At 40.1% G+C, this 26,840-nt stretch overlaps 2 protein-coding genes across 2 annotated transcripts; both read left to right on the forward strand.

Moving 5' to 3' along the window:
* Window positions 1–1,690: 1,690 nt before the first annotated feature.
* On the forward strand, window positions 1,691–4,657 carry cdc42ep1b (CDC42 effector protein (Rho GTPase binding) 1b; the record flags this gene model as incomplete). Its single annotated transcript, XM_079233011.1, has 2 exons — window positions 1,691–2,144; window positions 4,026–4,657. The coding sequence occupies 2 exons, from the start codon at window positions 1,691–1,693 to the stop codon at window positions 4,655–4,657; spliced, it is 1,086 nt and encodes a 361-aa protein (XP_079089137.1).
* Window positions 4,658–19,432: 14,775 nt separating this feature from the next.
* LOC306749685 (interferon-induced very large GTPase 1-like) lies at window positions 19,433–26,493 on the forward strand. The gene is made up of 4 exons (XM_079233004.1): window positions 19,433–19,441; window positions 20,564–20,669; window positions 20,792–20,829; window positions 20,928–26,493. Exons 3-4 carry the CDS (start codon window positions 20,803–20,805, stop codon window positions 25,797–25,799), a joined length of 4,899 nt encoding a protein of 1,632 aa, XP_079089130.1. The 5' UTR covers window positions 19,433–19,441; window positions 20,564–20,669; window positions 20,792–20,802; the 3' UTR covers window positions 25,800–26,493.
* Window positions 26,494–26,840: the final 347 nt, after the last annotated feature.

Here is a 26,840-nt window from a genome sequence, read left to right on the forward strand (position 1 = left end):
ACTAATCTCCTTATTGCGTCAGTGCTTAAGTAGATGTAAATGAAAACTGTCTAATTATAGAAACATTCTGTTCACTCAGGAGAGAACAATGGAACGTGAAATGAATATTTATCATATGAGTCAGACTTAGAAAGTACACATAAGACTCTTCAAAGTTCCCGTTGTCCTCAGGTTTTATTTGTCAAGTTCAGTCCCTGAACAAATTCTCGAGAACCTGCTGACTCCTCAGCCAACCGAGAGAGAGAATTATATTCCCAGCATGCATCCGTCATGCCAAACTTTTAGACGCCTTACACATTTATGCGCGCCTGAACGCTCCTGTTTTATTTTTTCGTCTAGTATGTCACTGACATTTCTCTCCTTTTCTCTCCCTCTGTTCTCCCAGCTATCTGAACTGAATGAAAACACAGAAGACCCCCTACCTGGAAACCATCGGGGAACTAAGTGGATTGAAGAAGGCAGAGAGCAAGTGAGGGAGTCAGAGCGGGAGGGAAGACAGAAGAGATTAGCAGCTAATCCAGTGCATGGACAATCCTGGATGAGCCTTATTTTTTCCTCCTGGGTGATGCAGGCAAAACAGTCGCTGGATTACGGCACTCTACGTTGTTCCCCTTTTCTACAAAGCATCACCCTCCTTTTTCCTTTGCTCTGATTGTTTTCATTGCCCCTCAAAGGGCCGACGTCGCGGGTGCAGAGGGGCCAGAGCAACAGAGGACTAACAAAGAAGCGGGGCGCCAGGCCTGCTGACAGGATGTCCCAAGGACAGTTTGGTGCCACACATGGATAAACGTCTTTAGAAGGAGCGGCGGTGCGTGGCAGTGGACTCCAAGCTCTCTCTGTCTGGACTTGAGACTCACAAGATCCTGACAGTAAGCTACCGAGTGGTGATGCTGCCATGTTGACGTTTTGCCGACTTTTTCTTGAAAAGTGCAAGATTACAGAGTAACACCTCAGACATAAACTAATTTATTATATCTTGTTGGCTAATCTGAAACCTAAATAATAGGGAAGAAGGGAGCCACATTCTGGTGGAAATGGGCCTATAAAGAGTAATTCATGAATTTGTATGCTGGTTCACAATAATATTGTCCAATCTCACTTTTATCAAGGCTTCCTGGTGTGTTGATCCAAAATATAAGTCGAGACAGTTCTCCAAATCCTAAAAGATATCAAATGAAGTGGACACAGTGTACACTCGCATCAGTCTATTTCATTTACTATTGTCTCACAAACTAGCTGAGTTGTTTGTCAGTTTATTTGCTGTTGTGGATCGGTATTTCTTAACTGTCCAGCCAGATCCAAAATTCTCCAACCACATGAACTGTGGCAACCAGAGGAACCAAAGTGTGGCCTTGTAATTCATCTGCTGTGCAGTAGAAGTGAGCTGAGGGTTTGACCATGTCCAGTACTAGCTGAGCTTGAGAGGGAGAGAGACGGGCATTTTTCCCGTCAGTGGCTGAATAGTTGGTTCTGGCCATGTGGAGAATGGATTATACACACATTCTCTGCCGACTGAGCAACCACATATTTCTGTTTCCTGTTCTCACTGTCCCCACATTTAATTTATTTTTCTCTCTCTCTCTGGTTTTACAGTGGACCCTATGTTGGAATTTAAACTTGACTGACATGTGCGCAGAGCTCAGACACTCTCATTCAAATTAAAGGGAAATTGCACAACTTTTCTGCCACCATGAGTCTGGGAAAACTGCCAGGGATTAAAGGCCTTGTGTCTGGCTCTCAGGGGAAACGTCGTTTCAAGAGTGAACTCTCTGTGGACATGATCAGCCCGCCGCTGGGCGACTTCCGACACACTATGCATGTTGGCCGCGGCGGGGAAGTGTTTGGTGACACTACCTTCCTTAGTAACTACGGGGGCAACAGGGAGGCAGGCAGTCCGGACTCGGCAAACAGCTCCAGGACAACCAGGTTTTTGACACGCACCTTTGGGCATGTGCGGAAAGGCTCTGTGGCGCGGCTGCGGGGGGACTCCCGTGACTTGTCGTCCCCACCGCCAGACGTCTCACCCATCATCAAAAACGCCATCTCCCTGCCCCAGCTGAACGTGGACTCCCCTAATGGGTGCCTTCAGAAGATGCTGTTCTCCAGCTCCATCAGCTCAACAGATGACTCCCTCTGCACATATGGTGAGATATCCATAATCACATCCTGCATGGGACAGGGTTTATGGAAAGTTAAATGTCAAATGACAAAATGTATATGTCAGTTTCCAAACTGTCTCACTTCCATGGTATGCTAATGCTGGGATAACCCTATTGGTAGAATAAGTTTGGCCCAAAAAATTATATTTTGACATTGCTGCTCAAAAAGACCAGCAGAAGGCTTTTCCATTGACACACTGAACTAATTCAGCTTTCAGCAGCATGTTTTTCCTGTTGAACAGAAAGGGCATCACATGGTCATTTAGTATTGAGTAAAGGTATATGGACACCATTTTTTATTTGACAGCATACAAAGCCTGTATTGTATCATAAAGAGCCTATAGCAAAGACTGACTCTCAAGATCTTCAATGTTTTGTAATTTTTATTTCTGTCATAATTTACAAGCGAAGTGTTAACACTAACTTTGCATGAGACAACACTCCTTTGAAACAGCTGAAGACTGGATATAGCAATGATTAGTATTAACAGGAGGGAGATGGAACAAAATAAATGTGTAAGTTTGGTCCAGTTGTTCCTCATTTTGACTTTGGACCAAACAGCATGAAGAGCTGCTGAGCTGACTTGGTCCAAACAGGACTATAAATGTCTGTGAACACACCAACAGAGAGAGTGAGGTTTCCCTCCTTTCAACATCGCTCCCACATTCCTCCAAGACAACCAGCAAACATGCGGCCTTCTTCTGAGTCATCTAGAATCACCTAGACAACACCTGTCCACCATTAGGTCTATAACCACAAACACACACAGCTGGTTTGGGAGAAGGAAAGATACTTAGTGGGCATTTACCTGTTGTCTCTGTGTGCATGTGTCACTGCCTGAATGCTCAGCATAAACACAGCATTCATTATATCTGCCAACCAATCAGAGCTTATCAGGCAGCAGTGTGCAGAGCCTGGACTGGAAAGCCCCTCTTCCGTCTCCAGATTAGTTACCCAATTCATATGGAATTTGCCCAAACTGACTGATGTGGAGCTGGTATGGAGAGTCAGTGAACTGAAGGATGATGGGGGCTCTTTGTCTTCAGTGCTTCTCAGTTTGCCTGCATCATCATTCAGATTCACTCAGTTGTTTGTCACATATTTGTTCATTATCCACCGGTATACTGTAAACCTATTGGGTATGACTTAGAGTAAAAGACTTTACATTTAGATTATGATACTGCAAAGAAAAATAAGTCAATTAAAGTCAATATTTTCTTTCAATATTTTCAATATTATATTATCATTTCTTATTTTTCATTTGCAAAAATACAAATTTGTGTCCATTTCATTAAAATCATTTGACATAAAAACAGCTCCAGCAACATTTATAGAACAACTTTAATATCATACATATGTTACAGCTTGAGGCCTTCAGGGTCTTTGATGGACCATCACTAAACGTCATGGCAAGTTTTCCATTACTTCACATTTAATTCTCCGTCCCTCTTGTTCTTCTCCCTTTCCGCTCCTTTCATTGGCACCATACCTGACATGTAATCCTGTTTTCTACTGTATGTAACATTTAGTCTGGCAAGGAGACAGAAAACTCTCTCAGGGAAGTTACAGCATTGAGTTACTGGGTTGTTAAATACTGCCACCCTGTGGTGAAGGGATGTAATTACTGCACATGGACCTAAAGGTAATTGTGTTTGTAAAAATGTCAATTCTGTTTTAGATTGGATTTCCCTTCAAGTGTTGTTGCAGGTTTATATTTGGCAAAGTTTTTTCAAGTTGAAAATGAGCATGAAACGTAAATTCATTGAGATTATTCTGGGTCGAGGTCAAGAATGTCTCCCAGATGTTCTCTGTGTGTTCAGTAGTTCAGATCATTTCAGTGGGTTTTCTTCTTCTGCCTGTTTGCAGGTCTGCAGTCTGGGTTTGTCACTCTGCCCCGCCTCTCTCGCCTTGACAGACAGTTTCAGGATGGAGACGTCCGGAAAGGATCTCTGCCTGACAGCAGTTGCATCACACTGACACGCTCAGACTCCCTCACCTCGTTCACTGTCGACCTTGGCCCATCCCTTATGACTGAGGTACTGAGCTTGATTGACAACCGCAGCTGCCTTCAGATGTCCAATCACAGCCAGGCAGCAGGTGAGAAAGACGAAGGAGAGGAAGAGGAAGAAGAGGACGACAGCTCTCTAACAGAAACGCCTGTGCAGACCCCTGGGGCGACTTCCCCCAACCCCTCCATGGGCAGTGGGTCCTTCAGCAGGAACGAGGGGCGCTCTTGTAGCAGGAACTGGACAGAGCAAGAGGAGGAGAGGAGGTCACCGAGGATACCAGACGAGTGCACTGGGTCTCCTCAGAGAAAAGAGCCTGCAATCGAGGCAGAAAGGTTCCAGAGGGCCGCTGACGTGCTGTCTCGTCATTATGGAGGCGGGTCCTTCACAAAGGGAACGAGGACGAGCAGCGACGTCACTTCTGCTGCATTTTCCCAAAGCCGCAAAACATCATATGCCTTTTCTGAAGAGGAGGAAGAGGTGAAAGTCTAGATGGTGAAACTATCTCTGAAAGAGTGCTGTGACTTTGTTGATCCAATAAAACTATAGGAATCCTCCCGTGACCTGAGTTCTGGGTTCACTCCAAGTCAGAGAGGCTGACCGGTTTATGATATTCTGTTCTGTCCTCCTTAGAAACATTCTTCCTCTTCTCACATGCATCTTCATGGAGGACGACGTTGATCAAAGACCAGATCCTGGTCCTGATGTTATCTGGACCCTGGACCCTCTCTCTGCACATGTTGCTGCCATGCTTTTATGGATTATTTAACTATTCTAAAAAGACAAGTCACTGATTTAGTTTGATATCACAAAATGGATTATTTTTAACACAACTATTAGTAATTACTTTTGAATTTCATCAGTAACAAAGGTTTAAAAGTGACCTGTATTAATTATACTCAGAACAGCTGACTGATATACTGGAGAACACATGCATTTTTTCTTTCTTTCTTTCTTTCTATCTTTTTTGTTTGCCCTGTACATAATCACTCACTACATTATCATGATGCTCAATAGCAAAATGCATTCTACATAAATAAACATGTATGACTGAAGACTGTTTTGTAACCACTGCAATAAAACGTCTATATTCTGTTAACTGTTATCAGGAAAAGTGATGTTGTAAAACCTAACATAGTTGTAAATTACAGCTGATGTATGATGTGAAAATTGGTCCCCATGTCTCACTAAAACTGTCAGATGACCTTCCCAGTGTACATCTTTTTTTTCTCCAATGTATACTAATAATCTTTAAGATTTTCATTTAAATCAATGTCTGTTTTGTCACCATCTTGCACTGAAATAAGTAAAACAATAGTGATTGAGCATATAGTCCACAGATTAAATCCTTTGCATTTGCAGTATAGAGCGCTTCAGGAACATGGACTGTATAGAGTTTAGAAGCAGGGGAATTCAGTGACTGGCGCTGGTCCAATAAGGTACTTAACTGTAACTATTGTCATCTTGTGGCACTTGTGCGTTACTACAAAATGCAATCTGGCTGGGAAATGAACACACTTACACCCACAGTGATTGAAATAGGACAATAACACAATAGAGAAATCCAGATTACAACAAATTGTTAAAAAGTGTACTGTTCTATATCTGAAGATGTGCTTCTGTATGAGTGGTTATGCGTTTCACCAAGTCACGTCATATTCTACTTCAGTACACTTCAAGAACATATATGGGGGCGACTGTGGCTCAGTGGTCATCAGGTCCGTCCCCCATGTCGATGTGTCCTTGAGCAAGACACTTAACCCAGAATTGCTCCCTGTAGCTGTGTCTACGGTGTATAGAAATGTATGTCGCTTTGGATAAAAGCGTCAGCTAAATGAAATGTAATTTCAAAAATATTTTACTGGAACCACAACTGAAACAAGTTGGCCAATGCTTATGAGATGGGCCAAAGTTATAACTCTGCACTCTGCACATTCTTAGTAAAAGTTTAATTTACATGTTCGTTTTAATAGGTGAGGAACAGTACAAATGCTATGTTACACACCGGAACATAGAGAACAGTTAACAATTAGCTCAATTATTTCTATACATAGACATACAGATCATTGGTAACAGGTAGTTTCAGGAAGATCTACAAATGCTAAGTAACACGTTAATGTGAGATGAATTGGTTCCACATCAAATATAACAGGTGAGGAGACGGAAAGCTAATTTGGATCAACTGGCACACTCCTGTAATTTACGAGGACATTGGGATTCATCATTATAAGAACACAGGTAGCAGCAGTTCTGCAGTTTAAACTGCAGCTCAGTGGAAGGTCCTATAGGTGCTGTCTAAGATGAGAACTGGATGTGAATGAGGTGGAGGAGAGTTGCACCAATCTGACACAGAAAACACTCAATAAAAACAATTACAAAAAGCAAGTGCAAATAGCCCATTTTTAATCTGCACTACAGTGCTTGTAACTGCTTCTACAGGCCTGGAGAGACTGTTTTGGAGCAACTTCTTTTAATGTGTTCAATATCAGTGGATCTTCTGGTAGATATTTAATGGTTTAGTAACTGAGGTGTTGTTCCCTCTGGATTGACCTGGTTGACGTGCTCTTGTCGAGCCTCAATCACCTTGCGTTAACTTCGATCAGAGTTGCATCAGGTACATAATCCACAGACATGTTGCGTTGTATTAGAGTCCATTTGTATTCTCAAAATAAACCCAGTCCCTTGGTGCCAACAATTAGCGCAACTGGTACCGCAAAAGTGGTGAAAACCCTTTACCCTTTGGGGTCCAACAGCTGACCTGATAGTGATCTAATTTACTACAGTATGCCTGAGTCCAGCACATCAGAATAGCGCCACCCAATGCTCATAGAGAATAGCACATGTATTTTCACCACCATGTTTGGCCCTTACAAAGATATTCAGGTTCAAAGTCTGAGGCCACGGTCAAGGTGAACCTGAACTGTTTTATTACCACGTGATAAAACTTCTGCACTCCGTCAATAACTTAACTGTAAACAGAAAAAGTGATGCTAGAAAAACTAAGACAGTTGGAAATGTTCCATTGATGTTTCTTTGAAGTGAAAGTGATCGCTGCACCTGGAACATGTTGTAGGCTATAGGACGCTCTATCAGGCTTTTATCAGTTCATCTTTTTCTTAAATGACATGGCAGATGCAATAAAGGCCTGTTTTCTGATTATTTTTTTTTAGAAACAACCTTTCGAACCCACATCAAAGACTCCCAGCAGCTGTTAAATTGTGTCAATAGACCATCCATTTTGTTTAGGCAAGAGACCATTTACAGCACCCGTTGGTACTTAGAATCTTCTTTTTTAAATGAATACAGATACCAATCACAGCAGTATCAGGATCAGGTTGGTTGTTTTATAGGTTTTCACATACAAGGAATTGCCTTGGTATTTTATTCATAACAAATTTAAAGTACTAAAAAACTAAACTACAACAATGCACAGGTCACAGCAGGTCAATGAGCATCAAAACAATGACAAAAAGCCTTCCAGGCTGCTAGAATGAACAGAGCCTTAGACATCTTTTAGACTTTGGCCAGCTACAGAATATCGTTTTATCACTTTTACTAGTGGTTATAGAGCTCTGCACATTCTTAGTAAAAGTTTAATTTCCTTTTTTAATAGGTGAGGAACAGTAAAGATTCTTCTGGCCTCTATAGGTATAACAATTGCAGTCATTTTACATGGATGGGCCAAAGTTATCACTCTGCACTCTGCACATTCTTAGTAAAAGTTTAATTTACGTGTTCTTTTTAATAGGTGAGGAACAGTACAAATGCTATGTTAGACATCAGAACATAGAGAACAGTTAACAGTTAGCTAAACTACTTATATACATCGATATACAGAACATTGGTAACAGGTAGTTTCAGGAAGATCTACAAATGATAAGTAACACATTACCGTGAGATGAATGGGTTCCACATCAAATATAACAGGTGAGGAGACAGAAAGCTAATTAGGATCAACCGGCACACTCCTATAATTTACGATTACATTGGGATTCATCATCATAAGAACACAGGTAGCAGCAGTTCTGCAGTTTAACTTGATAAGCACCAATCTGACACGGAAAACTCTCAATAAAAACAATTACAGAAAGCAAGTGCAAATAGCCCATTTTTAATCTGCACTACAGTGCTTGTAACTGCTTCTACAGGCCTGGAGAGGCTGTTTTGGAGCAACTTCCGTTTATGTGTTCAATATCAGTGGATCTTCTGGTAGATATTTAATGGTTTAGTAAACAAGCTTGAATTTGTAGCTTTGTGAAGCTTTGCAAGTAGCTTGAAGTCACATGGTTTCGCGTAAATCATGAGTTCGGTCAGTCGGACATTTCTCATCACTGATTTACCAATAAAGTGCAGAGTTCTCAGCTCGTTATACTTATATCTTATCACATCACATTTGTTGATAGCAGGTGGAATGGGCTTGGGTAATTATTGTTACTACAGTGACCCATTTCACAATACAAATGATAACTTCACAACTGTGTGTTGTGCTGTGTTTGGTTAATGGTTAATTTAGTGCTATCAATATTGTGTTATCAGGTTTCGCAAGAAATCACGACCCGTCCTACTTTCACTTTTTGTTATGTGGTTTAAAAGAAGGGCAGAGGAGAGGAGGTATCTGTGAGGGACAGACCTACTAATCATATTGTGATCTTTGTGGTAATTATAAAGATTTGCAACAAGGCAGCGCAGCAACACAGACCAGGTAGAGCTATTGCAACGCAAAGGTGAGTTTATTCAAAATTGTAGTTGTTTATGTCTATGCATCTTTATTTTATTAGATTCATATTCCGATTTTAAGTTACTTACGTCAACGAATTCAGAACTTTTGTTGGATGCATCATGTTTTCCAAATGCAAGATCAAAATGAATGATTTCTCAGGGACACTTCTAAACTGCGAAGCACAGATTCTTCTGGCCTCTATAGGTATAACAATTGCAGTCATTTTACAAAAGTTTGATTGATTGACTATAAAAAATGAAATACAAGGCCCTTCAGCTTGACTATACACACGCGATATAGTTAATTATAGTTGTATGTATCTAACTGACTTTGTCTTACAATTCTATAAAGCATGACGTACCGATAAGATGGAGGTGGAAAACCATCAGAATACAGAAGCTGGAAGAGAATCTGAAGTCAAATCTGTATTACCATCTGGGACTAATGAAAAGGGTAATTTAAAAGTTCATGAATAAACTTGAATACATAATTTAACCAAATAATGTTTTTTATTGTGACCATATATTCTACTATTCCAACATGACCCTGCAGTGGAGGAGGTAGAGGAGAGTGCAGCTGAAACCAAGGTAAAAGTTAGTTTCTTCCATTTCATTAGTTATCATTACTATACAACTGTATTTGTTCTCAAACAATAATCCCATTTTTAGCTGCGACCAGCAACTCTATAACTGACTCTAATTTGCTAATTTGCCATGAAAGTGCATGTGTGTGTGCGTGCCGGTGTGTGTTTTGTTCATGTCTATTGGCAAACAAGGGGTGTGGCAATGAGAATGCCGGGTAACAAATAGGAGCATAACTTCAAAATGGTTTCATGTTCAGTTTTTCGTAGACTGGGGGGCATCATTGGTTCAGCAAAGAGTTCCTCTCTCATGAGTGTGTGTTAGCCTCCCTCTGTACTTTAGCCATGCCCTCTTTAAGAACTGCACAGCTGCTTTTATCACTACCAACTTGGATTTTATCAATGATTGTTTTACTTTGCTTTTAATTTATGTTTCATTCTTTTTACAATTGGCCGAACAATTGATTCAGTTTTATTTTTCATTGGGTTTAAAATACTCTCCATATATCAAGATCACAAAAAATATTGTAATCCAGTCGGAAGCTGAACATTTTTTGTATTAAATCCCATATCTTCTCAGTTTGATGTGGTGAATGAACCTGGTGAAGCTCAACACTTCGAGAATAACGATGAAAGCACAGGAGCAGAGACGACTGCATTTGCAGAGCCATCTTTCTCCAATAAGAAAGGTAATATTTTAAATATGAATTGATTATATGGCAACATCTTAGAAAAAAAAAGAAAGAAAATAAAGGTCTAATATCTGATGTCTTTGATTAAGACTATGAATCTTCAACTGTAGAAAATAATTACCTTGATAAGGTCATGAAAACACACTGGAGGACAAGTCTATAACATCTCAGAATATATATTGTGCGATTCAATTTATCAGATTCATTACATTTTTGCATTACCTTTCAGCAAAATATGAAACAGAACTTTTTGTCATTCAAAATGTTCTCTTCATGAATTCTGCAGGATAGCATGGTGATGTTATTCTTTTTCATTTGTTTCAGTGATTCCTGATCTCACACTAGTGTTGATTGGTGACACACATTCCATTGAGATTGGATCAAAAAACATCCTAATTGACCATGACGAGCAAACAAATGTGGAACAGTTTTCAACCAAACTGTATGATTTGTGTGGTCGGCACATCTCTGTCATTAACATGCTTGGTCTACAAAACATTGACAAAATCCCGTTAAATCAGGTAATTCATGCCTTTCTCATGCTGTTGCCAAATGGCCTGCATCACAGCCATTACAATTCAGGAGTGCAGTGGTTAGAAAAAGCTTTTGGGAAAGGATTATTGGATTATGTAATGACAGTTGTGACTCATGAGTCAGATGAAAACTGTGAAAGTGCACTGACAGACCTTAAAGCCAACAGCGGTTTTGTTGAAAAAAGATACCACACATGTAAAAGAAGTATGATGGATGAAAGCGAGATAATTGTTCTGCTGGAAAAAGTAGACGCCATGGTCTCAGAAAATGGTCCCCACTGCTACAGTGAACTGATGTGTGATGAAAATAAAGGGAAGTCAGAACACATGGACCACAAATCCCACAAAGAAGAAAGGATGGATTCCTCATTATGTCAGCAAATAAAAACAGGTGAGATTTTAAAGTTTATGAATCACACCCACACTGCTTCATGAAGACAATGTGGACAGAACGAACAACTAAAGTATCAAAATTACTTTTCAAACAATTTTACAATGTGAAAGGTGTAATTATCCTTAATATTATAAGGAATAATTATCACCCGAAACTGGAGCTCCATTTTGCTTTACAGAGCCTGTGAAATCTGTGAATACAAATGTAACTTCTTGCAGATATATCTTGTTAATCTTAAATGGGTAACTGACCAAAACAAGTATATTTGATGTTTTATTCTACAATCTGCTTGTTTTCACATTACTCTACAGTAGACGAGCCGGAGGAAAGCGCAGCTAAAACAAAGATCAAGGTGAGATCTTCTGGTCCTCCGTAGCCATTGTCAAAAAGAAGCATCTATTTTTCAACTGTATGTTTTTTCTAAAGTTATGTTGTTAGATTGAACCTGAACAGAGTTTGACTCAATGAACCTGGTTGCACATATGGATCAGCTGGAAACACTTGTTTACCTTTTTGTTACTAAACTATAAACATGATTGTATTTAGTTTGTACTTATTGTTTTCCCTTTTATTTTAAATTTGGTTCTGAATTGGTGTACTACAGATTATTTTGTATATTCATGTTCCTAATCTCAATGGTTTGAACCTGGTTAACTAATTTACATAAAAACCTGTGTTTTTTTAGAATGATCCAGTGAAGGGTGCTAAACACTCAGACAAGGATGATGAAAGCATAAGAGGAGGCGGAGAGTCTGAAATTAAATCTGAATCATCATCTGCAACCAATAAAGGTAACAATAATAATGTGTTTTATTGTTACATATATTTTTACAGTAAAATAATAATGAGTATTCAGTGGTGTAAATAAAATATGGAACTAAATGTGTTGACTTTGACCCTTCAACAGGGTCAGGGGAAGTTAGAGATGTCAACAATGAAAGCAGCAGTAACTTCAGTAAGCCGTCCACGGAAGAGAGTCCAACATCTCAGACTGGTTCAACAGTTACCAAAGAGTGTGAGAAATAACTAATTTTCTTTAAATATTGCATTACATTTCTGCAAAATCTGTAGAATTATAATTTAAAAAAACAACACATATGATGTCTATTTGGTGTGGAGGAGATCCATCATGTGGAACAATGAACAATTATGGAAAGGTTAAGTCACCCAAAACTTTTAGTTTTATGCTTGATTCTGCAATCTGCTTATTTTACCCTGCAGGGGGCGAGCTGGAGGGGAGTGCAGCTGAAACAGAGGTATGTGTGAGATGTTTTGGTCTTCAGTAGTCATTGTCTTACAGCAGTGTATATTTATTAATGATATCTATCTTTTCAAGTCAAATTTTAGCTGAAGTTCTTAGTTGTTTACATTTGTAGTTTAGATTTGCATTTCTTAATTTAATCATCTTCATCATCATCGTCATTGCAGCACACAGGTTTTAGTTGCTTAGTAGTTTTTGAAGCAATCCTGATGGCACAGGTATTTCAGACTTCCCTCTCCCCAACAACATTTTTCAACTCTTCTTGGGGAACCCCAAGGCGTTCCCAGGTCAGACGAGATATATAATCCCTTCAGCATGTCTATCCCGGGGCCTCTTAACAGTTGGCAGTGCCCGGAAAACCTCTAGGGCAGTGGTTCTAAAAAAAAAACGAGTCTCTTCTCCTTTATTATTTATCAATACTATACAACTGTATTTGTTCTTAAACAATAATCCCATTTTTAGCTGCGACCAGCAGCTCTATAACTGACTGTCAGTCGGTCTGTCGATCCACAAAAATGAATGGGGGAACAGATTGTAGCGTTCTTTGTATGCTCTTCAGACTTTAGCGAATGTAATGCTTTCAATCTCTGTCTTCCACATTTTAAATGCTTCCCAGTCTGCCTTAATATCACATTATTTTTCTGCTTTCTTTCGGACATGGCTGCATGCTGCGCTGCACCGCTCTTCTTCATTTCCCTCTGTTGCACTTTCAACTGTTTTAATTGATTCTTGCTCAAACTTCCATTTGAAGGAAAACCCACATCAACCCAGTTTTGCATTTGGTTTAAACTGCCAGGATAACGTTCTGACAAACTTACACAGGGGTGGCAGGATACTAAAATCATGATTTTCACCCGTATCTCCTTTACCCTGAACGCTATCCTTTCTCTAGTTATCTGTCTATTACCCCGGAGAGTGTGTCAATGATTTTTTTAGGATTCACCAGATACATACAGACTCTGAGAAAATACCACAGGATAACTATGACACGTCTGTCAACAACTCTCAATAGTTGTGAGGTAGATCTATCAACCCTTTAGTCATGACTCTGTCTGGCTTAAAATAAATTAGATCTCTCACCGCGTGTTTTCCCTTGTCTCTTCAACTGGATTGTATCGGCAACCTGGGCTCCGCTGAACGGCAGCTTCTCACCCTCGGGGAGGAATCATCTATCTCATGGCCTTCTGTCTTCCGATCCTCCCGATCCTCGTCGCCAATTTGTGGTGGAAATTAATATAGTTTCCTTGTGAGAAATCATCAGTACTTTAAGCACGTTCGTCTTTGAATACTTTTTACAGGATAATATATAGAAAGGTTCTAACGAGTTTACAATTCATCAAACATGAGCCATAGTACAGACAGAAGTCATGGCCTTCAGCTGGATGGTTCAGAATTGTTCTTCCTCCTACAGAGAGGAGACGGAAGATTCTGACAAAGTTTCCACATGCATAGTGAAGCTTTAATACACTCAGAGAGGCCCACCCCGCTCTGTGTTCTGTGTTCAATCTGTGTTCGATGGAACAGGGGCTACAGGCAGATGTGTACATACATAGAACAGTAGCGATATGTAAGAAAAACACAAAGTCTCCCCGTCCATCTCTGGTGTAGCACAGTTCCTAAACTCTAAAATTACTCGGAGTGCATAGGATTCTTTTTTTCCCCGACTTTTATCACTACCAACTTGCATTTGATCAATGATTTTTTTACTTTGCTTTTAATGTATGTTTCATTGTTTTTACAACTGGTACAACACTAAGTTACTGATCTTCCATTTTTACATTTTGATTCAGTTTTCTTTTCTTTGTGTTTAAAATACTGTTCTTATATCAAGATCACAAAAACATATTGTAATCTCAGTCGGAAGCTGAACATTTTTTGTATTAAATCCCATATCTTTTCAGTTTGATGTGGTGAATGAACCTGGTAAAGCTCAACACTTCGAGAATAATGATGAAAGCACAGGAGCAGAGACGACTGCATTTGCAGAGCCATCTTTGTCAAGTAATAAAGGTAATATTTTAAATATGAATTGATCATTTTAGAAACATCTTCAAAAAAACTGAAATAAAAAAAACACGTAATAATTCAACTAATCTCTGATGTCTACGATGAAAGACTACGCATCTTCAACATGAAAAAATAATTACTTTGAAAAGATCATGAAAACACACCGGAGGACACAAGTCTAATTGATTTGTGGTTTTTCAACTCTTTCCACATGTTTGAAAGATTCTGACATCTGGCTCAATATTTGAGTGTGTGGATTTACATAATAATCATACTGATAAGATCATTCGAAAAGCACTGAAATCCATTATGATCAATCAAAGCATCATTGAATAATATGAAGATAGGTATTTTACATTTAACTGTATGAAAGCAACATGTTGTGGGAACAGCCCTATAGAGAAGAGATGTGTACACAGTGTCTTCAGTGTTTTGAGAATCATGATTGTCATGTGGTCTTTGTAACGCTACTGCAATATATATATATATATATATATATATATATATATATACACACACACACACACACACATATTGTGTTATTATTATCCCTATTGTTGTCTTTCTTACATTATCGTTGAAGATTTTGAGGAGAAAGCAACTGAAATCAAGGTAAGCTTTTTTCACCTTTGTTAGTGATCATCATAATGGAGCAGCATTTGTTCTTTAAAACTATACCTACATGTAAATTAGATCACATTGTAAGCCTCACTCTTAAGTAAACAGTCCCAGTCTTTAAGCTGAAGTTTGGAACTCGATTGGTGCACCACTGCATGATATTGATCCACAGTGTTGTCTATTTTTCTTGTTTTCCCTGGCAACATTCTTGATCTCAAATACTCTACCAAGTTGAACTAGAGGTTATATTAAATCACCTGTTTCCTTAGTGTAATCCAGTGAATAGTGATGAACCTGGTGATGCTGAACACTCAAAGAATGATGAAAAAACAGGAGAGTCTGAAATCTCAGCTGCAAACCATAACAAAGGTAACTGTAATAAGCTCCAGTTACCTTCCCGAGTTCCCCCCAAGCACAAATGACACGAGCACACTCAAAGTACAAATACTTGTATTGTGACCTGCACACTCTGGCAGACTGTTTCTCTTGCTCTCCTTTTCCCGCCTCCATATACTCCGCTTAATATAGGGACACAAAACATCCGATCAGTTCCAGCTGAGGCCAATTAGGCCTCTTCCCGGCACCTGTTCCCCGAGCCACTCTCCCACTCCCCTCCGCAGCTGAGCCTCACCATGTCCCCGCCACCACAGTAGCATATTAATGAAATTGTTTTGTTGTCCATTTGTGCCAAATTTTGATAACTTTATATTACAAATTATATTTAAAAGTTATAAATGCAAAATAATTTTGCAAAGAAGATGCATCTTGTGGAACAGTGAAATCTGTGAATACACATGCACGCAGGGGCGTACTGGCCATAGGGTACACCGGGGAAATCCCCGGTAGGCCAACGGGGTTGGGCTGGCCCACCTCCATCACCAATCGGCCCTACCTCTGACATCACTGGACCCGACTATTTTCAATGCTTCAGAGAACACGTTAAATGTACTCTAATAATACATAAAATATCATTTTATTCCATGTATCCATTCAGGCAAATTGGTGGAGCCAAATGTTATAAAAAAAACATATATGATGTGATTTCTTTGTAATCGTCTAAAATAATGTTAAGTGTATGGGTATATTTCCAAGTAAGTCACTGGTCGATACGTGCGATGCATTGAGTGGGCAGCGCACCGTATTGAGTGGGCCGGTCTGATAGTAACTCCCGGGCCAATTTCTTCCCCCAGTCTGCCCCTGCATGCACGTAACATTTTGCAGATATATCTTGTTAATCTTAAATGGGTAACTGACCAAAACAAATATATTTGATGTTTTATTCTACAATCTGCTTGTTTTCACATTACTCTACAGTAGACGAGCCGGAGGAAAGCGCAGCTAAAACAGAGATCAAGGTGAGATCTTCTGGTCCTCGTAGCCATTGTCAAACAGAAGCATTTATTTTTCAACGCTACCTTTTTTTCTAAAGTTATACTGTTAGATTGAACTTGAACAGAGTTTGACTCAATGAACCTGGTTGCACATATGGATCAGCTGAAAACACTTGTTTACCTTTTTGTTACTAAACTACAGACATGATTGTATATAGTTTTTACTTATTGTTTTCCCGTTTATTTAAAATGTTGTTCTGAATTGGTGTACTACTGATTCTTTTTTATATTCATATTCTTAATCTCACTGGTTTCAACCTGGTTAACTCAATTACATTAAATTGTCTGTTTTTTTAGAATGATCCAGTGAAGGGTGCTAAACACTCAGACAAAGATGATGACAGCATAAGATTACAGGGAGAGTCTGAAATAAAATCTGTATCATCATCTGCAACCAATGAAGGTAACAATAATGTGTTTTATTGTTACATATATTTTTACAGTAAAATAATAATGAGTATTCAGTGGTGTAAATAAAATATGGAACTAAATGCGTTGACTTTGACCCTTCAACAGGGTCAGGGGAAGTTAGAGATGTCAACAATGAAAGCAGCAGTAACTTGAGTAAGCCGTCCACGGAAGAGAGTCCAACATCTCAGACTGGTTCAACAGTTACCAAAATAAATATTTTCTTTAAATATTGCAATGCATTTATGCAAAATCTGTATAATTATAATTAAGGTAAAACACATATTATGTCTATTTGGTGTGTATTGACCAGTGGTGGGCCGTCAGGGCCTTCTAAGCCTTCTCTGCTGGCCTAAACAGAATCACAAAGTTATAGCTATTTTATAATTTAATTGTTTTTCACAAATACACTACATGCATTATAATTATTTTTCCCTATCAGGTTATTTTCTCATTGTACAGCTCTGTTGCTCAGCCTGCAGTCTTCAGCCATCAGACTGCACCTGGTTTGAAGGAAAAGCTTTCATCCAATCAGATTTCTTCTCTCCAGTGTCTCTAGGCCAGCAAGGCAGTTTAAGCAGGTCTTTGCAGATTAAAGTACACAGAGAGTGGACGTTGTGGTTGATTGTCATGGACTTCAACCAATCAGATCGCTAGTTTGACAAGCTGGGCGGATTCTTTGACGTGCAGGGCCTGCGAGGTGGCGTGGACGTGTGATTGGTCAGTGGCCCAGCGTGACCATTAACATGCGCTGTGATTGGCCAGTGTGTCAACATGGCGGAGCTCAGTGGGAGCTGGAATGGTTCAGGCTGAAGCTAGAGAAGTTGTGACATGTTTATTTTTTAGCGTGTTTTGGCACTCGGTGGAAGATAAGCGGACTTGGTGGTGGATTTGGGGCGTCGACTGCTGCTGTCGAGCGGATATGTTCTGCCCTAGAACGCGTGGAGGTTTCCGGGGCGCGGTTGGGAGGCTCGGCTGTCACTTGCTGGAACTGAAGCACCGTAAACTGTACAACCGCGTTGCTGAACTTGTTGTTAATAAGGATAGGCGATGAACAGTGAACAGCATCAAGTGAGTTGCTTCTTGTGTTTCATCTGCGGTGGCGTTGTGTTGTGTGCTGTTTTTTTAATCATGGATTGTTTTGTCATGTTATAACACAGTGTGGTTCTTGTTGATGCGGGGAAATCCCCGGTGGGCCGACCGGGTCGGGCGAGTCAGAGAGGCGCTGCTTGAGCTCTCCCCGACTCAGAAACGTCCGCTGAAAAAAGAAAGAAAAAAACTCCTTCTTCACTACTTCTTTCTTTTTTTTCGAGAATAGGCGCGGGTGGGCTTGGTGCTTATACGGTTAAAACAGCTCCGCGGGTCGGTCCACACCGTGTGACCTCCATGCCCGTAATAGTGCAAAGAAATCGGCCGTATAGCAGAGTGAGCGTCTGCTGTCCACACATGACAGTCTGGATGAACGCGCCGTGTAGTGGGCAGCGCCGTGTTCAATAAGAGTGTCCCGGGAACTCCCGGGACACTTTTTTTCTTCTTCCCCAGTCCGCACCTGATGTGGACACACGTCATTGAAGGCCTTGGTCTAAAACCCACGGCCTGCCACTGGTATTGACCCTGGAGAAGAGAACGCTGTCTCTTTAAGAGAGGAGCGAGGAAGACATGCAGTATGCAGAACAAAACGTGTGCTTGTGTTTAACCTGGAATTTGTTTTAATAAAAGTTGCAAACCGAAGAAGGACGTGTTTGTGGACAGTTCGTTTTGAGGGGGTACAACACTGACATAAGGTCAGCTTCCCCGAACGTCCTTCAATTTCATTGCTAATGCATGGTCATTCTTATAATTTATATAATTATATAATAATAATAATAATAATAATAATAATAATAATAATAATAATAATATATTCTTTACAAAATGCCATGAGTAAGACCTCACCTGAAGGCCTGATGGTTCATCTGCTGCTTCCTCAACCTGCACTACATCTGCACTGGATTTCTTAGTTTCCTGAATGCATTTCAAAATAATGCAGGTTTGCACTGTGTGGGTAGTTAGCCTACTACTAGCTAACTAACAACGACCTGGGCTTCTTGATAGCTACTTACCCTCTGGGTGAAACAACTTTGTATATCCCTTTTCCTTTTGGGTGGCATTTTCCTATCTAAAAAGCACAAAAGGGTCAACAATATCAATGCTGAGACCAAACAAAATACAAATATGAGGCATTATTATTTCCTGGCGTATTTTAGTAGTGTACCGTGTCAGACTACTGCCAGCTCTCATTCTGCATTTACGATTCACATAGTATTTCTGACTCGCAGTGTCGAGGGCACATTGGAAAACATGGAAATGGATTTTTCACTCTTCTGGGTGACGAACTTAGTATTATACTAGAGTGAAAAATCCATTTCCAAGTTTCTATTCTATTACAGATAATAATAATACAAGTGAGTTTGAAAAATATATTGTGCAAACTTTGGTCGTGACTAGTCCCTATGGACCATATGCAAACCTAGACCCTTGGGTGTGGAGAAGATCCATCATGTGGAATAATGAACAATCATTGAATGGTTAAATGACCCAAAACTATTAGTTTTATGCTTGATTCTGCAATTTGCTTTCTGTTACTTTACCCTGCAGGGGGCGAGCTGGAGGAGAATGCAGCTGAAACAGAGGTAAATGTGAGATGTTTTGGTCTTCAGTAGTCATTGTCATACAGCAGTGTTTACTTATTAATGATATCTATCTTTTCAAGTGAAGTTCTGAGTTATTTACATTTGTAGTTTAGATTTGAACACCTTTACCCCCTGGATGGACAAGTGCATGAGTTGAAATGAGATACGTTTACTTTCTCCTTACCTAAAGCTGCATGCATTAAGTTTATTTAATGTGTTTAGCCTGTTTTTTTTTGGGAGTTGTTCTCTGAATTCGTCTTCTATTGTGTATTTGTGATCTTCGTGTTCATAATCCCAATGGATCTAAGCATCTCTGCATTTTCTAACTTCATCTTCATCATCATCGTCATTGCAGCACACAGGTTTTAGTTGCTTGGTAGTTTTTGACGCAATCCTTATGGTGCGGGTATATCAGACTTCCCTCTCCCCAACAACATTTCCAACTCTTCTTGGGGAACCCCAAGGCGTTCCCAGGTCAGACGAGATATATAGTCCCTCCAGCATGTCTCTAACCCAGAGCCTCTTAACAGTTGGCAGTGCCCGGAAAACATCTAGTGGTTCTCTGGATGCCTCACCCTGTCTCTAAGGTTGACCCCAGCCACCCTACGAGGGAAGCTCATTTCAGCCGCTTGTAATTGGGATCTCATTATTTTGGTCACTTCCAAAAGCTCATGACCATGGGTTAGGGTTGGAACAAAGACGGACTTGTAAATCAACAGCTTTCCCTTCTGGCTCTGTCTACTTGAGCGACCTGCCGGTAATATGGATGGGTTTTCCCCTAAATGTCCATCTCTATAATCTCCTCTAACTCCTCCCACACCTGATATTCCAAGCCCCATGTTAAAGGCCTGGTCACCGACCACACGCCGGCATGCTCCCCTCCCAAGTCTTCCTCAAGATGGGAGCTTACTTTTTGTGGGTGAGGTGCAACAACTCTTTTCTGACCGATAAATGTAGAGACAGTGAATCGCTCTTGGTCTTGCCACTCCATGGGACCACTCTGCCTTGGGAGACCCTACATAGCTACCATGGTCACTGGGGCACGCAATCCCTCCACAACGTTAAGGTAACGATTCACTAGATGGGTGGTTGACTGTTAAATTAAATTATTTGTATTCTTAGTGTGATCCGGTGAAACGACCTGCTGAACATGCAAAGAATGATGACAACATAATAGTGGGAGAAGAATTGGAAATCAATCCTGTACAGTCTGCTGCCACTGAGAAAGGTAACATTTTAATGAATATTACTATGACAAGAAAAGGTCAATATCATAACAAATTTAGAATAAAGTGCATTGCTAGTCTTTAGCTTGATTGTCGTTTGATACAATTAATTATTCTACAACAGGTACCTCTAATATGGATGTGAGTGGAAACATGGATAAGGTAAGAAACTCAAAATGTAGTAGTTTTATCACAATTTACTTTATATCTAAAAGTTATCATTTTCGACATAGAACACATGCTTGTTAACTTATTTACAGAATTCGTTTTCTGAAGAGATCAACAGGAAGAAACAATATCAAAGAGAAATTGAAACACTGCTTGACAGACTTCAGCTTCAAGACAGCAAGCAACAGAAAGACAAGCAGCAACAGAAATTGTCACAAGCAGACTTTCTCAAAGTAGGTCCACCTGTTAAACAGGACCATGACACTTGTGAGAAAGATGTAGCTCATACCTTTCTTCAGAGGTTGATGATGTTAGACTACAGAGCCAGATATATTCCTGTAAGACAAGACAGTCCTGAGGTGAGCCTCTCAAACCCTGTTGAAGAGTCCATCACTGATGATACAGACGATGCTGATGATGATGATAAAGCTCTTTACAGCACCAATGTTGACTCAAAACTCAAGACTCGCATGCATCCAATGGATGTTCAAATGGCAGTATTGCACTGCTCAGACAGCTTTTTGAAGCAGAACATGATTACAAAGCTATCACAATGTCAGTACGCTTTACCTTTGCTTGTTCCTGACCTAGTCACAATGGATATTGACTGTCCTCTGTGGACATTCAGACAAATAAGAAAAACATGGAAGATAACTAAAAGTGAAGATCAATCAAACATTGTCACCATGAAGAGTATGCCCATCTGCAAAGCTGAGACACCCTTGGTGTCATTTCTCCGCCTGGGTTCACCATCTCTGTCTAAATCTCAGCTGATGAACACTTTGATCAACGATCGTCACAACACCTTCTTCCACAGAAACTGCCCAGGTAGCACCAGGTCTCGCCATCTGATGGATGGTGTGGCAGAGATTGCCTGGTACTGCCCTGCTGGAAAACCCAATGACGCCTTCACTGACTGCATGGCCTTCTGTAATCTTCATGGTGATGCGCAGTCAATTGTAAAACAGCGTGACATACTGACTGACAAATCTTCAGTCAATGTTATTCTTGTACCAACTCTGGAACAAGGTGACAAAAGCACTGCAGTGATCTCAGCCCTTTACAAGTCTCCAAAACCTCTCATTATTCTCATTGCTGAGAACGATGGTGATACTTTCCAGATGAAAAAGGGAAAATACAAAATGGGGCTAAAAAACAAAAGCCACTCTGATGTATCTGAAGAACTGAAAAAAATCATTGGAAAGATTTTGTCTGGACCACATTCATCCTTCCAGCTTGAATCCATGGCTGAAGTTCCTGGAGTCAAAGTGGATGAAGACGACGACGTCTGTCAAAAAGGAAAATCTGCTGCATTGAAAATTGTGGACTTGCTTCAGGAGATGGACGTTTCAAAGATCAAAGATGCATATCTTCCTTGTCAAGGCAAACTGTGGCATGAATGGTGCAAAACCAACAAAGAATTGTATCACCTCAAAGGAAACATTGAGAATGAAAAATGTCAAAAGGAAAAGAAACTGAAGCAAATACGACAAGAACAATGCAAAGTTTCCTGTAGTGAACCGATGAAGTTGTTCATTGAAAGCCTCTCATCTTTGTCAACAACAGAAAAAGAGTATTTTCTGAAATGGACTCAGATCTTCTTAGATGCCCTCTCCACAGACGATCTTTATTCAAATCTCCAAACCTATGATGAAAAGTGGACTGAGCTCTTGGACTTGAAGAAGGAGAAGAAGCATGACAAGACTGCTCTGCTAAAAAGAAAGCAAACTGAGCTTGATGAAATATCAACAAAAGTACAGTCAGCAACTTTTGGCTTGGAGCACATCTTCAGAGAGATGGAACAGATCTATGAAGCTCATGCAGCTCTGCAGAACCAAACAAAGAGCGGACAGACTGACTGGTCTAAATACCCTGAGCTTGCTGCAGAGCTGATGATATCAGGACAACCAATGGAGCTGATGGATGGTGATGCAGGTCATGTACCTTTAACATGGATCTCTGGTCTTTTAGATGAAGTCATCAATAAACTGGGTGACAAGAGAGTTTTTGTTTTGTCAGTGTTAGGCGTACAAAGCAGTGGAAAATCAACAATGCTGAATGCCATGTTTGGGTTGCAGTTTGCAGTGAGTGCTGGCAGGTGCACCAAGGGTGCCTTCATGCAGCTGGTCGAAGTGTCAGAGGAGATCAAGAAAGACTTTCGGTTTGACTACGTGCTCGTGGTGGACACTGAAGGACTGCGTGCTCTTGAGTTGGAAGGTAAAGCCACTCTCCAACACGACAATGAACTGGCAACATTTGTTGTTGGTCTGGGAGACATGACACTGATCAACATCTTTGGAGAGAATCCGGCTGAGATGCAAGATGTTCTGCAGATTGTTGTTCAGGCTTTCATGAGGATGAAGAAAATTAAACTTTCTCCAAGTTGTGTGTTTGTTCACCAGAATGTTACAGATATTGCTGCAACAGAGAAAAACATGGATGGGAAGCGACGACTGCAAGAAAAACTGGACCAGATGGCCCAACTAGCAGCCAAAGAGGAGGACTTTGATGCAGAGTGCTTCAGTGACGTCATTGCATTTGATGTGCAGAAAGATGTGAAATACTTTGCCCAGCTTTGGGAGGGAAGTCCACCTATGGCTCCTCCTAATCCAGGTTATAGTGAAAGTGTCCAACAGCTGAAGACCATCATCCTCTCAAAAGCTTCACAGTCAGCTGGGATTACTCTCTCGGGGTTCAAAACCAAAATTCAGGACCTGTGGAATGCTCTGATGAACGAACAATTTGTTTTCAGTTTCAAAAACACACTTGAAGTTGCAGTGTACAGAAAACTTGAGGTCAAGTATTGGAACTGGACCTGGAGCCTGAGGAGCAACATGGAGACCATTGAGAACGGGCTTCATTCCAAAATTGAAAAAGGAAGACTTGACAAGGTCGAGCTCAGTTATCTTCATCAAGAATCAAATAAAACCTATGAGGAAATCCAACAAGCAATGGCAACATACTTTGATGATGACAGAGACAGAGAAATGCTGGTTCAGTGGCGAGACCGGTTTGGAAAAAAAATACAGGAGTTTCATGATGAACAAGTGAAAGGAGTTCAAAGAAAACTGGATGGAGTGATCCAGCAGAAACGTGCTTGTAAAAAGCTTGATGCTAAGAAGACAGAGTTTGAGAACAAGCTGCTACAAGAGAGCAAAGAACTCGCTCATCAATTAAAGGACAAGACTAAAGATGAAAAGGAACTTGAAAAGCAGTTCAACTCTGTTTGGAGTGGCTTGGTTGGAGAACTAATCTCAGATACAAAACCTATTGAGGACATCAACTATGAAGAAGATCAGTCAACAGTCCTCCAGGAGCTTGGTTTTGAATATTCTCTCATCCATGAATCCAAAAAGAATGGCAGATACAAAAATATGACAGAGTTTGGTGATTATGCTCATTATGTATCTCTGAGCAAGCATCACGATCTATCAGATGCAAGCAAACAATCTCAAGATGATAACAGAGAAAACACAAAAGGGCAGAAAAGAAGTTTATGGTCAACTATGTGGGGGTATGTTCCAAGTGGATTTAGATTCAAGTCAAAACAACAAAAGAAACCACCTACATCAAATAGTAATCTATCATATAACGAACAGCAACTGATCAGATCCCTCATTGACGATGTTGAAGAACAGTCCCTTGAGTCAATCATGAGCAAACCTGTAGCTACAAGAGGCCACAGTCCAACTTACTTGCAAGAAGTGATCAACAATGTGAAACAAAAGGTGTCAGAATTTGAATCACAGAGGAAATATGCTCTAAAGAAGGAGTTCACAGTTGATCTCTTACTGTATGTATTTCACAGAGCAGAGAGATGGCTTTCAGAGTCCCACAAGAAATTCAAAGGGAACAATGATGCACACTCCTATGTAGAAAGCAAGAAAGCGCATTATTACAACATTTTCAAAAGCTTCTGCAAGGGAAGCTCATCTGCTGTTGTGCTTGGAGAACTGATCTGTGACAAGCTGAAGAGTTCCACTGTTGAGGCCGTCTGCAACAGGAGTGTCATCGATCTCGCTGGAGTGATGAAGAACAATTTCCCAGCATTCAATGGGAACAGGTCGAACTTGGAGACACATATGTTGAAGTCACTCGCAGAGAAAGAGGACTTTAATGACTTCATCACCTACATCCGACACCCAAGGAAGCAAGCAGAGACATACATAAAAGAAGAAGTACAGAAATACATCTTCACAGAACAAAGAGGGGAAGCACTGAAAATAATCAATAGAAATGTTAAAGAAGTCAACAAAGATGTGAACCAAGCTTTATTTGATGCAACGGAGAAAGTGCAAAGAAAAAAAGGAGGCCCAGAAAGGTGGGTGGAGGAATTTTCCAGTTTGCTAAAAGATGATCTATCATTCGATACCGTTTGTTGTCAAAACTTCAGTGACATCAAAAATATTGACTTTCTTAAAGAAGAGATACAGAAAGGTTTTGAGTCTGTCATACAGGAAGTGAGCAGCCTCTCACTGGATAAGATCAAGGAATTCAGGATGAAGCCTGAGGAAATCCTCATCGATCAACTGTGTAACTGCTGCTGGGTAAAGTGTCCGTTCTGTGCAGCTGTTTGCACCAACACCATAAATGATCACGACGAGGACCACAGCGTGCCTTTTCATCGATCTAATGCAGTAAATGGTTGGCACAGAAAAAACACAGTGGAACTTGCTATTGAGTTCTGCACAACATTTGTTGCAAGTAGTATAAGTTTCTACCCAACTCACGATTCAGAAGTGAGCATTCCCTATAAAAAGTACCGTACTGCTGGCTCACCTTATGCTAACTGGGCAATTACCCCTGATGGGTCTCAGCTGGTATACTGGAAATGGTTTGTGAGTCAATTTGAGAAGGAACTGGAAAAACACTATACATTAGAATTCCAGGGCAGTGGTGAAATTCCCAGCGAGTGGAAAACATACTCTAAGAAACAAGCTATTAAAAGTTTGGATAATCAGTGAGTCAATAAAACCACAGCCCTTGTGAAAATCATGAAACTTGTTTTCACATGATTATTCATTAATCAGACTCCTATGAAACAACATTCAGTGACGTTTGATTATTTTACCATTGACAGGGGAAGTTATAGTAATAAATTTGGACAGATCAATTAATTATTTCAAATCGTTCTGTTAAGATGCTCATGTGCTTGTAGCTGCCAAAACATAATGAAGATTATACAGAGAAGTATAACCTCAGAGGGACTGTTGTGAATCTGTAAAAGTATCAGGTTTTCTGTTTGCCATGACAACCTCAAAAATAATATGAATGAAGGAGGCTTTACGGTTCGGAAGTATTGAAACTGTTAAATTTTTGTATTGTTATCTACCAATCTTTTATTATATCCACACAAGTGAGTGTTGTTATTTTTCATTCAATCTGTGAGTAAGCCAATATAACCACGACACTGCTGACAATCATAATACTTGTTTTCACATAATTATTAATTATTCATTAATCAGTATTTGAAGTGTTAAGTTGTGTTATGTCTATCAACATTCAACTAATCTGTTATTTTATCCACACATGTATGAGTTGAATTGTTTTCATTGAGAAACCTACTGTATCCTACCTGTTCTGATATACAAGAGTGATGTAAACAGATGTAAACAACAACGTAGTGTAAATCTGTTGAATTCAACCTGTCACGTTAAAATAAAATAGCTTTTTCATATCTACTGAAAGACCAGGTTTCCTAGTGTTTCTGATCATTTTACACTTTAAGTCTACCAAAGACTACAGAGCATGTATGTCTTGTACTGTAGTGTTTGTATGCTTCAACTCCAGCCACAGTCATGGCCACAGACATTATATTTATGAGTTGTCTGTCCGATGTGTCCTTTCTAGAGAGGGCTTTTCACTTTTTTACTTTTAAGTGGCAGCTTGAATTTGGGTGACACAAATGTTTTCTACACACTTGGAAAGGAAGGGTGAGCAGAGGGGTATTCACTTGGTTACAATCTGCAATCGCACCACTAGATGCCACTAACTCCAACACACTA

The sequence above is a fragment of the Taurulus bubalis genome (genome assembly GCF_910589615.1).
Source record: "Taurulus bubalis genome assembly, chromosome: 17".
NCBI classification, from domain to species: domain Eukaryota; kingdom Metazoa; phylum Chordata; class Actinopteri; order Perciformes; family Cottidae; genus Taurulus; species Taurulus bubalis.